Genomic DNA, 19,117 nt, shown 5'->3' with positions numbered 1-19,117 from the left:
CAATCTGTGTTTTTTTTTTTTTTTTTTTCTTCATTACTAACTTGGTCCTCTGCAGGCTGGGCGGCCAGTAGTATTGATCCCCAGCAGATGACGTGTTCAGTATATTAAATGCCCATTAACCACATTTGTGTTTCCCATGTAGGAAGTGGGGCCACTTGTTTAGCGCACCTCGATGGATCAGATTCTGAAAATGAGGTGGCAGCCATTATTCAGGCTGTCGAGTCCTTAACAAAGACCACAGAAGGAAGGTGGGTCATTATTCTTACCTACACGAGGATTTTTTGTAACCTCCATTGGAAATGACTTTGAATTGTACAAGAAGTTGGATTTGTTGAGAAGCAATGCTGGGAGTTGTAGTATTGCTCTGGGTGTAGAGCCAGAGGTTGGGGACAGCCACACATCTCTATGGCCTGTGCCGTTCTCCATACAATGTTAATTTGTCCCAATGAAATTATATATTTTTTTTAATTACTAGACTGGAGCTGCACTTGGTTGGAGGGTTCAATGACCAACGCCAATTATCACTGAAACTGTCTCGTCAGCTTCTTAGTAAGTTCACTCATTGTAAGTAATATACACCTGACAATCATGGTCCCCGTAATTCCCTACTGAATGGTCCCTGTACTGTCAGACAACTTGATATCATTTAAAGAGAACTAGATAGAAAATTCTAAAACATTTACCATATCTCTTTTTAGCCCTTTAAAAAAAATAAGCAAGTTGATCTCTTTTATAACCGATCCTTCAACAGCAATAAATCTTCTATCTTGGTGTCTGGAAGTGCACTCCTCCGCCCCACGCTGTATTTTTTAGCACCACTCCTATCTCGTTTGACAGGTCGTTGGCGCTGATACACGACAGGTAATAGTGTGGGGCTGAGGATCTGTAAGTGCATCGTTACGCCCCAGAGCTGTAAGTGCATCGTTACGCCCCAGTGCACTTCCAGACAGAGATACTGAACCAGTGACACATAGATAGAAGAGGGCCCCTGTGCAAGAACAATATTTGGTCCTTTTCAGTCCAATGGATCAATGTTTATCCCCTGCTTTTGAGATGGGTGTTGACCCCCGTTCATCTTGGGGGGGGGGGGGGGGGAGGAGGCGGTTGCACCAATGGTTTGTCCGCCACTGTACTGAATTTCAAACCATGATTTCTTGCTGCCAGAGCATCAATATTTGGGTCTTAAAGTGATCAACTTGCTTATCTTTTAAAGGGCTATACAGCCATATAGATGGTTTGGAAGGGTACAAGTTTCTGAACAGTACCCTTTAACACCATGATAAATCATTCCAGCATGCTGCCAATGGATGTTTCCTGTCTAAATGGTTGTCTGCGGTCTGACGTTGTCAGACTGACACTGATTAGTCTACATGTTATAAATGTATATAGTGGAATAACCTTTATTGAAGGGAATGTGTCAACTACAAAAAAATGTTATCAACCTGCAGAGCTAGTGGTGGGACCGTGCAGCGAGCTACACCTGCAGCTACACAGCGTTTTGTCGCCGAAGATTCCTTTCAGTTTGTAATGACTTTAATAACCAGATTTTTATATCCCATTTTGTAGAAGCGTTTCACCAACAAGCAAAGGACGTTCACCTCGTCACATTGTGTGTTACAGGTATGTGACTTTCCACTGCTTCCTATCTGCTAGGCCGATAATCTTGACGGTTTCTTGGATTCTTGTTCTTTTGATTGTTTGGCCAGACTAAGGTAGAACCCACGTGCAATACAAAATGCCATCTTTGGGCCTGGTGCAAATGACACCCATTTGGATGCCCAATTTGGCGCTTTAATGAATTGTATGTGTGTGGTGTAGCAATATACAGATGTAGGTAAAATTGTTGCTACCCTCCTGGTATAGTAAGAAAAACCCACAGTGGTCACTGAAATAACGTGAGACTGACAACACTTTCAATTACGGTAAATCTATTCAATATCAACTAATGAGAATCTAACATTGCTTCTGAATTGTGGCTCAACAGAAAATTGTAAAATAAAAATAATAAAAAAAAAAACAAAACTGTTGAAAATGGCCTGGACAAAAATGATGGCACCCTTAACTTAATATTTTGTTGCACCACCTTTAGCTGCAAAAGGGTGCTATCAATTTTGGCCATGTGTGTATGTGTAAGCTGCTGGCTTGTTTATAACCCAACACGCAGGACAGGCTGGACTGTGAAATTAGATTATCCACAGATATTAATGTGTGACATCTGGGGCGGACATATAATTGGTGCAACTTGAGCGGCCGCACAGGAACCCAAGAGGTAAGGGGACCCATATCTACCTCCAAAGCAGGTGCAGTTTGCGTTTTTCGGAGCTCTTTGGCTGCCAAGGGCCCATATATTGTTTTTGGACAGAGGCCTTTTTCTGTCTATCTGTGATCTAATCCACATTAGTAGTACGAGCATTATTGTTATCGTATGAGCATTATTGTAGAAGTGAGGGGTTAGTCAGACTGATTTCTTTATCGCCTCTCATTGGGGGACACAGGAACCATGGGTGTATGCTGCTGCCACTAGGAGGCGGACACTATGCAAATAAAAAAGTTAGCTCCTCCTCTGCAGTGTACACCCCACCGACTGGCATTAAACTCTTCAGTTTAGCTTAGTGTCAGTAGGAGGTGGACACGGGTCTTTCATTAGACCCTTATCTACCTCAATGTGCGTCGTTTCTTTTTCAGGTTTTCGGAGGGGATACAGGGTGAACAGTCACACCTGTAGTCCCACAAAGCGGACTATGAGTACGGCGTGTACTGCCACCCCGTATCCTCATAGATCCCTATCCAGGACCAAGATCCTAGCACACAAGCGTGCTCAGAAGTCCGGTCCTGGCTCCGTCCCCCACCCACTCGCCTTCCAGAGCCTGTCGTTCGGAGGAGACGAGGACGTCCATCAGCTCCAAGGACGTCTAATATCTTCCATGTTTTTAAGGTTAGTAGACGGCGTGGGATATTAGGTGAGTATTTGGGGGGCCTCTGGATTCCCTTCTTCCTGCTATTTTTTTGCGGCGAGGCACCTTACAGGCAGCCACACTGCTATTTCTGCGGCCGCACTGCTATCCCTGCGTCCGCACCCGTTCTGTACTGGCAATTAGGGACAATTACCGGGGCCCATCTTTTGCGCGGCGGCTCTTATGTCCGGCCGCGCTGCCTTCCCACGATGGCTCTGCACCTCTAATCGGTGCCGCAGACCCTTTCCTCTGCGGTGCGGCCCCACTACAGACAGCCGCTCTGTTTTTATCTCCACGGTGGTACCTTTTTTAAGTTTGCCGCGGTCCCTCCTACTTCCGACACCGGCGCTCCTCTGTTCATGCGGCGGCTGCCGCGCCTGTCAGACGGGACGCCCGCACCTTTTCCTCGGCGCCGGCACCCATTTCAGCGGTCACCGGCTGCTAATTTAGGCCCCGGCTTCCCCTGGGGCCTACTTCCGGTGACGCGCTCCGCCACTTCTGGTATCATTGGGCGGGCTTTCGACCGCCCGACAAACTCTGCCCTGCATTCCCCACCCACCGGCGCCATCTCGGCTGGCTCCGCCCCTTCCTCCACGCCGCTGCTGGACGCTCAGGGCACGAGTTTTCTTCATCGTGCCACGCTCCTGCGCCGGGGGAACTTCGCAGAGCGCTCTTTCTGGGAACACCGCACGCCATCTGCGCTGGGGATCCACAGCATCTTCCTCCAGGCCTGCAGCTCCTGGTATCCGGGGTTTTTCGTCTGCCGTGAGTAGCTCTGCACTGCAGACTGACACCCTCCTCTGCCCCACTGTCCCCTAACCTGCTGGCATTTTCTTAAGGGACCTCTTCAAAATGTCTAACTCTAAAGGGGGCTGCTCTCGTCCTCCGACTTCTTCATCTTCTGCCTTAGTCACGTACTTTGCATGTTCGTCCTGTAACAGCAAACTTCCCTCCGGTCAGTCCTCCCCGCTGAGTCAGTCCTGCAGCAACCCGATTGTTCCCACCGCCCAGGATCCCCCGGCTGTTCCGCCCGAGAGTGATCCCCCCCATCCCAGGCTGGGCCGCCTCTCTGTCACAATCGGTGGCCGATTTAACACTGGTATCTCAAACCCTAGTGTCCGCGCTGGATCGGTTACCCCTGCAGTGGCCAGCGGGTCGCAGGAACCGCCGCTCGAGCCCTCCTTGATAAGCCACAAAAGGTCCAGACAGGAACGTCGGTCTGAGTCCTCTTCGCGCTCCATCTCGCCGCTTGGCCCTCCCCCGCGGTTGGTGTCCCACCGATCCTCCTCCCCTGAGTCAGGCGAGGCATTATCTGATGCGCCTTCGGAGGATATTTCGGAGCTGGATCCTAACCAAATCGCCACCATGAGTGAGACAGTACAGAACCTCATTGGGGCAATAAACCAAACCTGTGGCATCAAGGATCCCTCTACGGAACCCGCAGATCAGGCGGTTTCGTTTAGACGGGCCAAACCACCTTCTAAATTTTTCGCTCCTCATACTGAATTCGAGGAAATCTTGTCCAGAGAGAGAGAGAACCCCACTAGGCGTTTTCAGAGGGGAAACGCCTGGGTGTGCTATATCCTTTTTCTCCAGAACTTACCGCCAATTGGACGGTCTCTCCCTCGGTGGATCCACCTGTGTCCAGGCTGTCCACCAGCACGGTGCTTCCTCTGTCCGGCGGAGCATCTCTGAAGGATTCTAACGATAGTTATAGAATCCTTCGCGAAATCTGCTTTTGAAGCGGCTTCAGCGGCTCTATGTCCAGCTTTTGCGTCCACTTGGGCTTCAAAATCCATTTCAAAATGGGCCAAGGATCTTCGGCGAGGTATCCTGGACGGGGCGCCTCCCGCGAAATTAGCGGAACTTGCCAACCAGATTTCCCACGCTGGTGACTACCTGGTTTCCGCCTCCCTGGATGTTGTGTCTTGTGCGGCTCAAGCTTCCAGCAATGCCGTTGCCATCCGCCGGACCGTTTGGCTCAAGGCCTGGCAGGCGGACTTGTCCTCCAAAAAGTCCCTCACTAGTCTGCCCTTCCAGGGCTCTCGCCTCTTTGGTTCCCAGCTGGACCAAATAATTAAGGACGCCACCGGGGGTACAAGTTCTCTTCTCCCCCAGGCTAAGCCTCGTCGCCCTCCTCCTAGACGACAGTTTCGTTCTTTTCGGCCTTTTCGTCGCTTCGCTGCGTCAAACTCCTTTTCCCAGCAGCAACAGAGGCCACAGGCACGTCAAGAGAAGAAGGCGGTGTCCTTTAGGCCCACTCCGTCCTGGCGTCCTCGTTTCTCCCAGGGTAGATCCTCCAGGCCCAGGACTGGAAGATCCACCTCGGCATGACTCTCGGCAAGACTCTAGCCCAACTCCCAGATTGGGCGGCCGTCTTCTCCTTTTCAGGGACGTCTGGATTTCCGCAGTAGAGGATGCATGGGTCAGGGAAGTTGTATCCTCGGGATACAAAATAGAGTTCGCTTCCCGACCTCGGGATCGTTTCTTCCAATCCTGTCCTCCAAGAGACCCCGCTCTAGTTCCGGGCTTCTTCTCAGCCATCGCTTCTCTGCTCAAATCCAGGGTAATCGTTCCCGTCCCAGAAAAAGAACGCTTCACGGGTTTCTACTCGAATCTTTTTGTGGTACCGAAAAAAGATGGCAAAGTTCGCCCCATTCTGGACCTCAAATTGCTGAACAGGAGAGTTCGCCTGAGACACTTCAGGATGGAATCCCTTCGTTCAGTAATTGCTTCCATGGAGTTTCTATGCTCAATAGATATCCAGGACGCCTACCTCCATGTCCCGATATTTCCCGGACATCACCGTTTCCTGCGCTTCGCAGTGCAACGAGATCATTTTCAGTTCGTCGCCCTGCCGTTCGGTCTCGCAACCGCGCCAAGAGTGTTCACGAAGATCATGGCGGCGCTGATGGCCATCTTGAGAGTCAGAGGCTTGGTCCTATTTCCATATCTCGACGACATCCTCATCAAGGCTCCGTCCTTCGCTCAGGCCCACGAAAGCCTGTCCATTGTTCTCGACACCTTAGCCCGTTTCGGGTGGCTGGTAAACCGGAAGAAGTCCTGCCTTATTCCTTCTCAGCGCATGATCTTTCTGGGCATGCTTTTCGACACTCGTCAGAGCAGAGTCTTCCTTCCCAAAGACAAGAGATTCACTCTTTGTCGGGACATACGCTTGCTCCAGGGTCCTCGACCTCCCTCCCTCCGTTCGGCCATGAAGGTTCTGGGGAGGATGGTAGCTACATTGGAAGCGATTCCCTTCGCCCAATTCCATTCGCAACCCGTTCAGCAAGCCATTCTGTCTGTGGGACAGGTCGGTCTTCTCCCTGGATCGACCGATCAGACTCTCCTTTCGGGTCAGGCGGTCTCTCAACTGGTGGCTGACGTCACCTCTCATCTCCCAGGGCAGGTCCTTCCTTCCGGTTCACTGGCAGGTGGTGACAACGGACGCCAGCCTGATCAGCTGGGGTGCGGTTTTTCGCCACCTGACGGTTCAGGGCCGTTGGTCGCCACAGGAGTCATCTCTGCCAATCAACGTCCTCGAAATTCGGGCCATCTTTCTGTCCCTCCGCCACTGGGAAAGGATCCTCAGGGGCCTTCCGGTCCGGATCCAGACGGACAACGCCACGGCTGTGGCATATGTCAACCATCAGGGGGGGACTCGAAGCTCCTTGGCCCTTGCCGAGGTATCCAAGATCCTCCTTTGGGCAGAGGCAACGGTTCCGGTGATATCCGCGGTGCATATCCCCGGCGTGGAAAACTGGGCCGCCGACTTCCTCAGCCGCGAGGGCCTCGCGGCAGGGGAATGGTCCTTGCATCCGGAGGTCTTCCATCAGATTTGTCTTCGATGGGGAACTCCGGATGTGGATCTCACGGCGTCTCGAGTCAACAGGAAGGTTCCGCAGTTCGTCTCCAGGTCCCGCGATCCTCTCGCAGTGGGCGTCGATGCTCTGGCAATTCCTTGGTCACAGTTCGAGCTGCCCTACCTGTTCCCACCCCTTCCATTACTTCCCAAACTGTTGAAGAAGATCAAAGCGGAAGGGGTGCCGGTCATCCTGATCGCCCCGGATTGGCCCAGGAGAGCTTGGTTCGCGGAGCTCGTCAACCTTCTCGCGGACGCTCCCTGGCGCCTTCCAGACAGGCCCGATCTGCTGTCCCAGGGTCCGATCTGCCACCCGAATTCTCGGTCGCTCAGTTTAACGGCGTAGCTGTTGAGACCGTGGTTCTAAGAGCGTCCGGCCTTTCGGACCGGGTGATTCACACCATGATTCAGGCTCGGAAGCCTTCGTCTTCCAGGATCTACTACCGCACCTGGAAGGCCTACTTCCGTTGGTGCGAGTCCAACCGCGTTCCGCCTATGGTTTTTTCCCTGCCTTCTCTTTTGGCCTTCCTTCAGGCAGGACTGGATTCGGGCCTGGCTCTTAGTTCCCTGAAGGGTCAGGTCTCTGCGCTTTCCATCCTCTTTCAGAAGACCTTGGCCTCTCGGCCACAGGTTAAGACCTTCTTTCAAGGGGTAGCCCACGCTGTCCCGCCGTACAGGGCCCCTGTGGAGGCATGGGACTTAAACCTGGTACTGGACGTTCTGAGGGTTTCTCCCTTTGAACCTCTTAGGGAGATTCCTCTATCAGTTTTATCGTGGAAGGTGGCCTTTCTTGTGGCCATCACGTCCATTCGCCGCGTTTCCGAGTTGGCGGCCTTGTCTTGCCACCCTCCGTTTTTGGTCATTCACCAGGACAAGGTGGTCTTCCGGCCCCCACCTTCTTTTCTTCCTAAGGTGGTTTCCACCTTCCACCTCAACGAGGACATCGTTCTACCTTCCTTTTGTCCAGCTCCGACTCATCCTCTGGAGCGATCATTGAACAAGCTGGACCTTGTCAGGGCTGTGAGAATCTATCTGGACAGAACGTCCACTTTCCGGAAGACGGATTCCTTTTTCGTCATTCCTGATGGCACGCGCAGAGGCCAGCCGGCTTCTAAAGCGACTATTGCTCGATGGATCAGAATGGCAATTTTTGGAGGCTTACCGGGTCAAGAACAGAGTGCCCCCTCCTGGGATTAAGGCTCACTCTACCTGGGCAGTCGGTGCTTCCTGGGCGGTGCACCACAGGGCTTCCGCCCTACAGCTTTGCAAAGCGGCAACTTGGTCTTCCATCCACACGTTCGCCGAATTTTACAAGGTCCATACCTACGCATCGGCGGACGCCAGCCTAGGCAGAAGGATCCTGCAGGCGGCAGTGGTGAGTCCTCTGACCTGATGGAAGTCTGTTTTTCCCGCCCTTGGGACTGCTTTGGGACGTCCCATGGTTCCTGTGTCCCCCAATGAGAGCCGATAAAGAAAACAGGATTTTTGGTTGCTTACCGTAAAATCTGTTTCTTGAAGCCTCCATTGGGGGACACAGCTCCCTCCCAATGTTTTTGTTATATGTTCTCTGACTGTTCTCACGTTTACAGTTCTCAAGTTTGTGGTTATGGTTTTTCAACCTTGTTCTTTCTCCTACTGCTTTCTCACTAACTGAAGAGTTTAATGCCAGTCGGTGGGGTGTACACTGCAGAGGAGCTAACTTTTTTATTTGCATAGTGTCAGCCTCCTAGTGGCAGCAGCATACACCCATGGTTCCTGTGTCCCCCAATGGAGGCTTCAAGAAACAGATTTTACGGTAAGCAACCAAAAATCCTGTTTTTTGCCTTCTGCCATTTATATTAATATATCTGCATGTGTATTTTTACATCATTGATCTGGTAGCTGACGTCCAGAAGATAAAATCACCCATTTAATCCTCTGCCCTATGCATTTCATAGATCAACATTTTCAGTTTTACATCGATCTGTCCAAATCACAGCTCAGCTGTCCTACACTCGCCTTCACCATGCTTCCACGATGGTTATTTCAAGCTCAGTAGTACATGCACAGCAGAGTGGAGGACAGATGAGCTGCGCTTGATGCCGACTAACAGATCATGGATATAAAAACCAACCTGTCGCTATATTGATGCATATGGCAGAAGATGAACTCTGTCTGGCTCAGTATTATACATGGCCTTACAGGGTATGGAATCATAGAGTGAATTTTAAACATATATTAGTTTGCTGTGACAAATATCCATGGTGGAGTCACAGGCGAGTTGTACTGGAAGCCAGAGCAGTTTTACAGATTCATACAGCTTTCGCTCTGAGACAATTCAGAGAGATGAGACTAAAAACACACAGGAGAGCAGGGGAAGGGGCCTGCAGCACTGAGGAGAAGCAAGGTGCCGCTCGGATATGTAATTTTGGCAGTGTTTGCTGGTTGTACATAGTGGGAGATATAAAAAAAAGACACAAACGTTCAAGAAAGAATCTTACTGTTGGGCTTGATCTGTAGTTTAACAATAAGTCTGCATTAACTGTATTCTGTGAAAAATATCACCATTGTGGGAATAACCCTTTTAATACAGCTCCACTGAGATCAACAAACATCTTTGTTCATTAACTGCCTTCTTTTCCTTTAGCGGTGGCTGCAGACAGTCAGAATTTATCAGCACAGAATATATATATATTCTGTACCTAATACATATAATTGGGTACACTACTTTTTTTTTTTTACGATGCAATAATGGCACCTTAGAGTATATTTAATATATTTTTCAGAAATCTATTTGTGTTTAAGATGACCCAATATAACTTCTATTTTTCAGATATAAATGACCGGAAAGAGGACGGTATTCACCTCCCAATTATTTATGGCCTAGGTAAGTTCTTGCTCAGTTGAGCACCCCTGTATGCACAGTGTGGAAGCTGGATTTTGATCCATGAACTTGTGAACACATCGATATGCAGACACTTATGTGGTCCGTGCGAACACATCAGACACACTTGCACACAAACCTACATACATCACAATTATCATTTCTGCGTGTTTTCCTCTATTAAGGAAAAGGAGGGCACGATGTGGCTGAAGTATTCATTTTTTACCAGCAGATGGCAGTCAGCATTTATAGAAGAGAAGACATGGGAGCATGCACATTCAGTTTTAACCCCATAAGCTCCTCTTGGGTGTTCTCCTTGCCCATCCAGATATCGGAGGTTTTGAGGAAATCAGCCTGAATTCTGCAATGGCTCATTGTTTTGTTTTGTTTTTAATTCAGCAGTAAATGTTAAAACAGGAGAAATCTGCAAGGCAAAATTTGAGGATCGGCAACCGGATGAGGATTTGCGCTGTGCATACATTCTTGCAGGAGGAGATGTAAGGGTTAACTATCTACACTCGTCTATTTATTGCTTAGGTTATCCTTTTTCTGTACGTGATGGTATTGGATGCAGAAAATGTGTTTTAGATTTTTGTTCCGCTTAATTAAACTGCTGTCGAAGGTATATAAATTTCCTTATAATTAGGTCTATATAATTCCTTTTACCTACATGAATTTACATATTTCAGGTGCATTTGCAGTAAATATTTCTAAGAATTTCTAACCTTTTGTCTGCCATTAATGGAGTACCTCTCGGTTGATTTATGCAAGAAAACAAAAAAATCGAACGGTGCAAAATGATCAATGAAATCGAATTGCAAAAATGCTTTACAGCTCCGTAGGGATTCACGTTCCGCAGTAGGGTGCGTTCACACAGGAACTGGACTTTTTTGTCAAAACAGTGTGACGCTTACTTCGACATGGTGCATAGCTTCGAAAAACAAAACCATAAACCCCAAATCCCTAGCTTTGTCCAGGCGCCAACTAAGCCAAGTACACCCTGGCTACTCTCACATGGTGGAGCTAGTCCCAGTTCAGTGAAACAAAACCGTTTTTATCCAAGGCAACCATTGATACTTGCAGTTTGGTGAACACGGCCTGTGCAGAGAGACTCACCGCAGCCCACTCTGCTCGGGTTCCCCCAGCTGACAGAGAGCAAGGTGACTGTCCTGGTTCTTAGTCATAGCTAGCCAGGTGCATCTGATAAAGATAAGCAGTGCTAGGATCTAACCCAGTCCCACCTGGCTATCCTGCATCCCAAATACATACATTTAAGTAGAGGTGTTCCCAGAGATGGACTAACCCTGATCCATACTTCCCAATCAGTGGGCAGCATGTACCAGCCGACATGTTTCAGAGAAAAGGATACTATTGATAGTCGTCGTGGACTGAGCACGTTGGTGACTATTCTTACAGGTGGTTCCTGATGGCTTCTCCCCGCCCGCTGATAGTGACTGACAAGTCTGTGCCTATATGCAGGTAGAGACTTGGCAGTCACTGTCAGCCGGTGGGGAGAAGCTGCTAGGGACCCGCCAGTATGGCTAGTGGTGGCTGGTAAAAGGATGTTTTTCTCTGAAACGCCGCAGCATTTGAGACAAACATACATGACTGTGATCGAACAATCCGCGACTGATACCTTCTGCCCAAACCATGGGAAGAACGAAGCCGTTCTGGATTTGATGCTGACAAATTCCACTATATTGACTAATCAGGGAGGAATAATGCAGAGTAATTCCTATCTGACACAGACGTTAGCGGGGGCTCCGAACTAATCCTCCAACAACAGTGTGAACTAGGTCAAATAGTTGGCTGCCCCTTTATGAAGGCATACACAAGTCTAAATTTACCAATTTCAGTGTACATAAGTAGGGTAACTTTCCAAATATGTTGTGTTATCATTGGAGTTCCCACATTGTTTTCTGCTAACCGGACACCAAGTATTTTAGCTGGCCCGCTAATCGTGGAGTAACACTGGTGTTGGTGTCTTGGTCTTAGATGGTGAATATCTATGACGCAGAAATGGAGCAGTTAAACATTGGGCCTTATTCCTGGATGCCTCTCCCAAACATGGAATTTTGGCTGCATCAGGAGGACAAGGAGATACTGGATGTGAGTATATTAATGCCAGCACTACTAAGTATAGGAATTTCCTATGGTGACTTTGGGTAGTATCAAACCCTTGTTAAATGTAAGATCCATCCTGTTCTGTGTGCTTGAAAGTTTGCTGTTCTGCTTATCGGTGGATGCATCTTCCATGGAGACCGACGATGTGACAACTGTGGAGCCTGGACCGCCACCCATCAGACTATCATGGTGTTTCCTTATAGCTACCACAAGAGGGCGCTCCCAGCATGAGTATTGTGTACTGCTCTCATCATTAGAGGGCATTGACTTTATTAACCCCTTAACGACCAGAGGTATTTTTGTTTTTGCTCCCCTTCTTCCCAGAGCCATAATTTTTATTTTATTTTTTTTTGTCAAAATGGCCATGTTGTGGTCTTGTTTTTTGAGAGACGAGTTGTACTTTTGAACACCACCATTGGTTTTAACATATCGTGTATTGGAAAAAAAACGGGAAAAAAATTCAAGTGCAGTGAAATTGCAAAACAAAAGTACAATTTCATGACTTTTTTTAAAATTTTTTTTTTTTTTTTTTTTTTTACCATGTTCGCCAAATGCAAAAACTGACCTGACATTATGATTCTCCAGGTCATTACGAGTTCATAGACACCAAACATGTATAAGTTCTTTTTTTTTATTTAAATGGTAAAAAAAATTTCCAAACTTAAAAAAATTGCAATTTTCCAACACCCATAATGTCTCAATTTTTCATTATCTCGGGATGTGTGAGGGCTTATTTTTTGCACACCGAACTGATTTTTTTTTAATACCATTTTGGTGCAGATATCATTTTTTTTTTTTTTCTTCTTCTTTTTGTTTGTTTTTTGCATGCTTCAATAGTCTCCATGGGAGAATAGAAGCTGCTGTTGTCGGATTGGCTTTGCTAGATACAGGCGATGATCAGATCGCCTGTATGTAGCAGAAATGCTCACTTGCTATGAGCACTGGGCGGCGCTCATAGCAATCTGGCTGTGACAACCATAGAGGTCTGCTGCAGCCCTCTGGTTGTCATGCCAACCCATCTGTAACCCGGGGTCATCCATGGGCGGGATTTCTGGCACACTTCTGGAAGCGCGAGTTAAATGCTGCTGTTGGAGATTCCACCCACGGCTGTTGCAGGCACAAGTCGGCTCTATAGATCAGCCGTCATGTGCCCAGAAATGTGCAGGCTCAGCATCTGAGCCCGATTGGTGTACTATTACACCTGATGTCGGAAAGGGGTAAAAAAAAAAAATTGCTGCTGATAAAGTTGAGTCTAAGCCATAACCAGGAGTGGGTGATAAATACAATAATGGTGACGTGTTTCTATTATACTTTTCCTCTGATTGTTCCACTCCTGATTTTGGTTTACAAATACTGAGGTAAAATACTGAACGTGGCCTAAGGCTGAGACTCGGAACCAGGCTTTTATAGACTTGCATTAAGAAATGAATTACGGTCTGTGGTGTAAGCCGGCAAGAAAAAGCTGCAGTTACTTGATGCGGTGAATGAGCGGCGCAGCGCTGGAAACGGCAGATGACAGCAGTCTGTAAGTGCACACAATGAGCATTATCATTAATGTAACAGGTGAAATAAAAACAAAATGCTGGAATGTGACCTGAAGAAAAATAAATCTAAGTTATGTAAAAGTCATACTAATATTATAGGGGTGAGGGTGGCATTTTAACCCCTTCATGACCGGGGGATTTTTCGTTTTTCCGTGTTCGTTTTTCGCTCCCCTCCTCCCCAGAGCCATAACTTTTTTATTTTTCCGTCAATTTGGCCATGTGAGGGCTTATTTTTTGCGGGACGAGTTGTACTTTTGAACGACATCATTGGTTTTAGCATGTCGTGTACTAGAAAACGGGGAAAAAAATTCCAAGTGCGGTGAAATTGCAAAAAAAGTGCAATCCCACATTGGTTTTTTGTTTGGCTTTTTTGCTAGGTTCACTAAATGCTAAAAACGACCTGCCATAATGATTCTCCAGGTCATTACGAGTTCATAGACACCAAACATGACTAGGTTATTTTTTATCTAAGTGGTGAAAAAAAATTCCAAACTTTGCTAAAAAAAAAAACAAAAAAAAAAAAAATTGCGCCATTTTCCGATACTCGTAGCGTCTCCATTTTTCATCATCTGGGGTCGGTTGAGGGCTTATTTTTTGCGTGCCGAGATGACGTTTTTAATGATAGCATTTTGGTGCAGATACGTTCTTTTGATCGCCCGTTATTGCATTTTAATGCAATGTCGCGGCGACCAAAAAAACGTAATTCTGGCGTTTTGAGTTTTTTTCCCGCTACGCTGTTTAGCGATCAGGTTAATACTTTTTTTTATTTGATACATCGGGCGATTCTGAGCGCGGCGATACCAAATATGCGTAGATTTGATATTTTTTTTATTGATTTATTTTGATTGGGGCGAAAGGGGGGTGATTTAAACTTTTTTATGTTTTTTTTATTTTTTTTTTTCACATTTTTTTAAACTTTTTTTTTAACTTTTGCCATGCTTTAATAGCCTCCATGAGAGGCTAGAAGCAGGCACAACCCGATCGGCTCCGCTACATAGCAGCGATCTGCTGATCGCTGCTATGTAGCAGAATTGCACGTGTGCTGTGAGCGCCGACCACAGGGTGGCGCTCACAGCGACGGGCAATCAGTAACCATAGAGGTCTCAAGGACCTCTATGGTTACCATTCACAAGCATCGCCGACCCCCGATCATGTGACGGGGGTCGGCGATGACGTCATTTCCGGCCGCCCGGCCGGAAGCGGTAGTTAAATGCCGCTGTCTGCGTTTGACAGCGGCATTTAACTAGTTAATAGGTGCGGGCAGATCGCGATTCTGCCCGCGCCTATTACGGGCACATGTCAGCTGTTCAAAACAGCTGACATGTCCCGGCTTTGGTGCGGGCTCACCGCGGAGCCCTGCATCAAAGCAGGGGAGCCGGCATCGGACGGTATAGTACGTCCGATGCCGGTAAGGGGTTAATGACAGCCAATACGTCTTTTAACTGACCTGATATATAAGAGAATAGCCTCCCCATACAGATGACAATCCAGCTGCTGTCGGCTGTCCACTATAGCTGACAACTTACTGCATCAGCCACGATCACTGTTTACACCGTCCAAATCTGTTTAACCCCTTAGATGCTGCTGTCAATAGTGACTACATCATTATAAATGGTTAACAGAGTGTGGGGGCTTCCTCTTTGTCACAATCGGTGCCCTCAGATCATGATTGTGTGGTCCTGATGTTTGCCATGGCAATTCACGACCAAATGGCGGCCTTAGGCCATGTTCACACAGTGCGTTTTTTACCGCGGAACCGCGGCGGTTTTGCGGCTGCGGTTCCGCAGCTGTTTTCCATGCAGGGTACAGTACACTGTACCCTATGGAAAACAGGACACACTGTGCACATGGTCCGGAAATTGTAAAAAAAAAGATGCGCTGAATAGCTCCCGGAAAAAAGGAGCATGTCAATTCTTCTTCCTGAACCGCAGCGGTTCTGCACCCATAGACCTCCATTGTGAGGTCAAAATCGCAGTAAAACCCGCAGATCAAAAATATATCTGCGGGTTTTACTGCGATTTGATGTGCAGAACCGCTGCAGCAGGAAGTGCGGGGGAGCGGGCGGAAGTGCGTGGGCGGAGTGTGGCTGCCCCCCCCGTGCTCCGATCCCGCCCCCCCCGTGCTCCGATGCCCCCCCCCCCCCCGTGCTCCGATGCCCCCCCCCGTGCCCTAATCTCCCCCCCTTATACTTACCTGGCGTCCCGGTGTCCGTCCGGCCGTCTTCTCCCTGGGCGCCGCCATCTTGCAAAATGGCGGGCGCATGCGCAGTGCGCCCGCCGAATCTGCCGGCCGGCAGATTCGCTCCAAAGTGCATTTTGATCACTGAGAGGTTATATCTCAGTGATCAAAATAAAAAAATAGTAAATGACACCCCCCCACTTTGTCACCCCCATTGGTAGGGACAATAAAAAAAATTAAGAATTTTTTTTTTTTTTTTTTCACTAAGGTTAGAATAGGGTTAGGGGTAAGGTTAGAATAGGGTTAGGGGTAGGGGTAGGGTTAGGGTTAGGGTTAGGTATTTTCAGCCATTTTAGCCCTAAAAAGCTTCCTAGGAAACACACAGTAAAAAAAGGATAAAAAAACGCATCAAAAAACGCATCAAAAACGCATCAAAAAAGGACAAAAAAAGGACCTGCGTTTTCTGCCAAGAGCTGCAGTTTTTTAAAAAAACTGTCCTGAAAAAAAAAGGATGGAAATCCTGAACGTGTGAACATACCCTAAGGGGGGGAGATTAGGGCACGGGGGGGGGCATCGGAGCACTGGGGGGGGGCATCGGAGCACGGGGGGGCGGGATCGGAGCACGGGGGGGCAGCCACACTCCGCCCACGCACTTCCGCCCGCTCCCCCGCACTTCCTGCTGCAGCGGTTCTGCACATCAAATCGCAGTAAAACCCGCAGATATATTTTTGATCTGCGGGTTTTACTGCGATTTTGACCTCACAATGGAGGTCTATGGGTGCAGAACCGCTGCGGTTCAGGAAGAAGAATTGACATGCTCCTTCTTTTTTCCGGGAGCTATTCAGCGCGTCTTTTTTTTTACAATTTCCGGACCATGTGCACAGTGTGTCCTGTTTTCCATAGGGTACAGTGTACTGTACCCTGCATGGAAAACAGCTGCGGAACCGCAGCCGCAAAACCGCCGCGGTTCCGCGGTAAAAAACGCACTGTGTGAACATGGCCTTATACTTACCCGGCGTCCCGGTGTCCGTCCGGCCGTCTTCTCCCTGGGCGCCGCCATCTTGCAAAATGGCGGGCGCATGCGCAGTGCGCCCGCCGAATCTGCCGGCCGGCAGATTCGCTCCAAAGTGCATTTTGATCACTGAGATATAACCTATCTCAGTGATCAAAATAAAAAAATAGTAAATGACACCCCCCCCCCACTTTGTCACCCCCATTGGTAGGGACAATAAAAAAAATTAAGAATTTTTTTTTTTTTTTTTTCACTAAGGTTAGAATAGGGTTAGGGGTAGGGTTAGGGGTAGGGTTAGGGTTAGGGGTAGGGGTAGGGTTAGGGGTAGGGTTAGGTATTTTCAGCCATTTTAGCCCTAAAAAGCTTCCTAGGAAACACACAGTAAAAAAAGGATAAAAAAACGCATCAAAAAACGCATCAAAAAAGGACAAAAAAAAGGACCTGCGTTTTCTGCCAAGAGCTGCAGTTTTTTAAAAAAACTGTCCTGAAAAAAAAAGGATGGAAATCCTGAACGTGTGAACATACCCTTAGAGTCAGACAGCTGTAGTAATCTGTTCAGAAGTTAGAGACATTTAAGTGGTAAAAATACACATTTTCATTTCTGTCATGCCACTTTGCATTAATTCCTGAAAATCACCTGAAGGGTTAATAAACTACTTGACAGCAGTTTTCAATATGTCAGGAGGTGCTGTTTTTAAAATGGTATCACGTTTGGGGGTTTCCCAATATATGAGACCCTTAAAGACAAAGGATAGGTCCCTAAAAAAAAAAAGTTTGTTTTTTTTGTAAATTTCCTTGAAAAAATGAAAAATGACTGCAACATTTTTAAACCACCTAAAATGCTAACAAAAAGAACATTTTACAAATGGTGCTGATGTAAAGTAGGCATGTGGGAAATATTTATTAATGGTTTGCTGTGGGCTGACTATCTGAATTAAAGGGATAATCATTTAAAGTTTGAAAATTGCAAATTATTTAAAATTATCAAGTTTCTGATATTTTTTTTTATAAATAAACACAAAACATTTTAACCTAAATTTACCATCATCATAAAGTATAATGTGTCACGAAAAAACGATCTCAAAATCACTGGGATATGTTGAAGCGTTCAAGAGTTATTACCACGTAAAGTGACACGGGTCAGATTTTAAAAAAAATTGGCTCCATCACTAAGGGGATAAGATGTCAATTTAAAGAATGTGTTTCACCGCAAACATCAATATATAGTTTGGTGCCAATTTTATCTCCCCCCACAAAAATGTTCTAATTTCCAAAACGAGCCCCGTTGGCTTCAAAGAAGTATAATGCAAGTTTACAATATAATAAAGATGATTTTTATCACCTTGGTTTTACAATTGGGCTATTCTGCAAATACAGTGCGGTCTTTTTTAGTTGACCCTCACTCTCACCACCCCTGCAAAAAAAAAGTGTTATGGTGAAATGTAAAGCCTGCATATAGGGTGGTCTCTTGGATCTAGGGTGGTCTCCTGTAGAGGTTTCGCGGTCAGGGCCGCTATCTGCCTTGGTGCCGGCCATGACTAAAGTGAGTACATTAGTAGCAAGGCAGACATTACATGACCACGCTGGACTCCACTTACCGTACATTTCTTCTATTTTGCAGTATTTTTCCACATCTCCAGAAGCAGAACCTCCACACTTTGTCCAACATATGAAGTCTTCACTCCAGTATCTAAAGGACAATCCACGTCCACAAGTATCTGTATTTCCTGACGGAAAGCCCCGCTCTTACAAGAAGCAAGCCGATGGCCAATGGGAACGGATTAACAACTGACTCATTATTAAAGAATTTATGGAGAAATAAACAGACAGCTCAACTTTTTTTTTCCCCCCTGGAAATGGCGCCACTCTTGCCCATCGGTGGTGTTTGGCATTGCAGATCAATGACGTGACTCTGATTTTGCAGAAGAAAAAGCACTTTGTGTTTATATAAAAATAAAAAAAAAAACATTGTGGCAACTTTCCTTTCAGAGCAGCATTCACAGTTCTGCAGTCCGGCTTGCAGCTTCCATTTGAGTTTTTCCTCCAGGAGCTATGCACTAAATAACAGGCTGTAGAGGAAAACTATAAATGTACTGATATTATTGGGCATGTACTGATGGTTTCCATTGTGAATGGAGATGTGTTCAATAAAGGACTGGACTTATGGATCTATGTATGGATTGTATTGATCTATATACTGTGACTGACTGAATTCAGAAGTGAACGCTCATAGTATGGCCACCCACCATCTCCTACGTTACATATGCCTAAGGCTCCTTCCACGTTGCGTTCTTGCCCATGTTCAGTGGTCCCGTGAGGACGTGCGTCCCCCAACCACCACCAAACTGAATTGGGTCAGATACACCTACTCGAGCTTCCAGTTGGCGAATACACCCAAAAATGATGCATAGCAGAGCACACGTTGACTTTTCTCTAACATTTCATGAAGGACACAGGACATCATGAGATTGCCCCAGTGCATTTCCATACACCCATGGTTCCCTGTGTTCCCCCCATGAAGGCTGAGATTTTACGGTAACAACCCAAACTTCTTTTCTCTATCGCTTCATTGGGGGACAC

At 47.1% G+C, this 19,117-nt stretch overlaps 1 protein-coding gene across 2 annotated transcripts in view; it reads left to right on the top strand.

Annotated features, from left to right (window-relative positions):
- Positions 1 to 18,709, top strand: part of NTAN1 (N-terminal asparagine amidase) — a 49,675-nt gene extending 30,966 nt beyond the window's left edge. Inside the window, exons 4-10 of one of the 2 annotated variants that reach the window (XM_069734112.1) lie at positions 143 to 248; positions 476 to 549; positions 1,567 to 1,620; positions 9,629 to 9,682; positions 10,079 to 10,176; positions 11,675 to 11,788; positions 18,159 to 18,709. In XM_069734112.1, coding sequence (XP_069590213.1) covers positions 143 to 248; positions 476 to 549; positions 1,567 to 1,620; positions 9,629 to 9,682; positions 10,079 to 10,176; positions 11,675 to 11,788; positions 18,159 to 18,329 — 671 coding nt within the window. In that variant the 3' untranslated portion in view covers positions 18,330 to 18,709. The remainder of the gene's footprint in view (positions 1 to 142; positions 249 to 475; positions 550 to 1,566; positions 1,621 to 9,628; positions 9,683 to 10,078; positions 10,177 to 11,674; positions 11,789 to 18,158) is intronic. The other variant, XM_069734113.1, reaches the window with a different exon arrangement.
- The last annotated feature ends 408 nt before the right edge of the window (positions 18,710 to 19,117 follow it).

Source organism: Ranitomeya imitator, chromosome 7 (genome assembly GCF_032444005.1).
Source record: "Ranitomeya imitator isolate aRanImi1 chromosome 7, aRanImi1.pri, whole genome shotgun sequence".
Taxonomy (NCBI): domain Eukaryota; kingdom Metazoa; phylum Chordata; class Amphibia; order Anura; family Dendrobatidae; genus Ranitomeya; species Ranitomeya imitator.
Note: the sequence above shows the minus strand (reverse complement) of the source record. Positions and strands in the feature narration are given on the sequence as shown.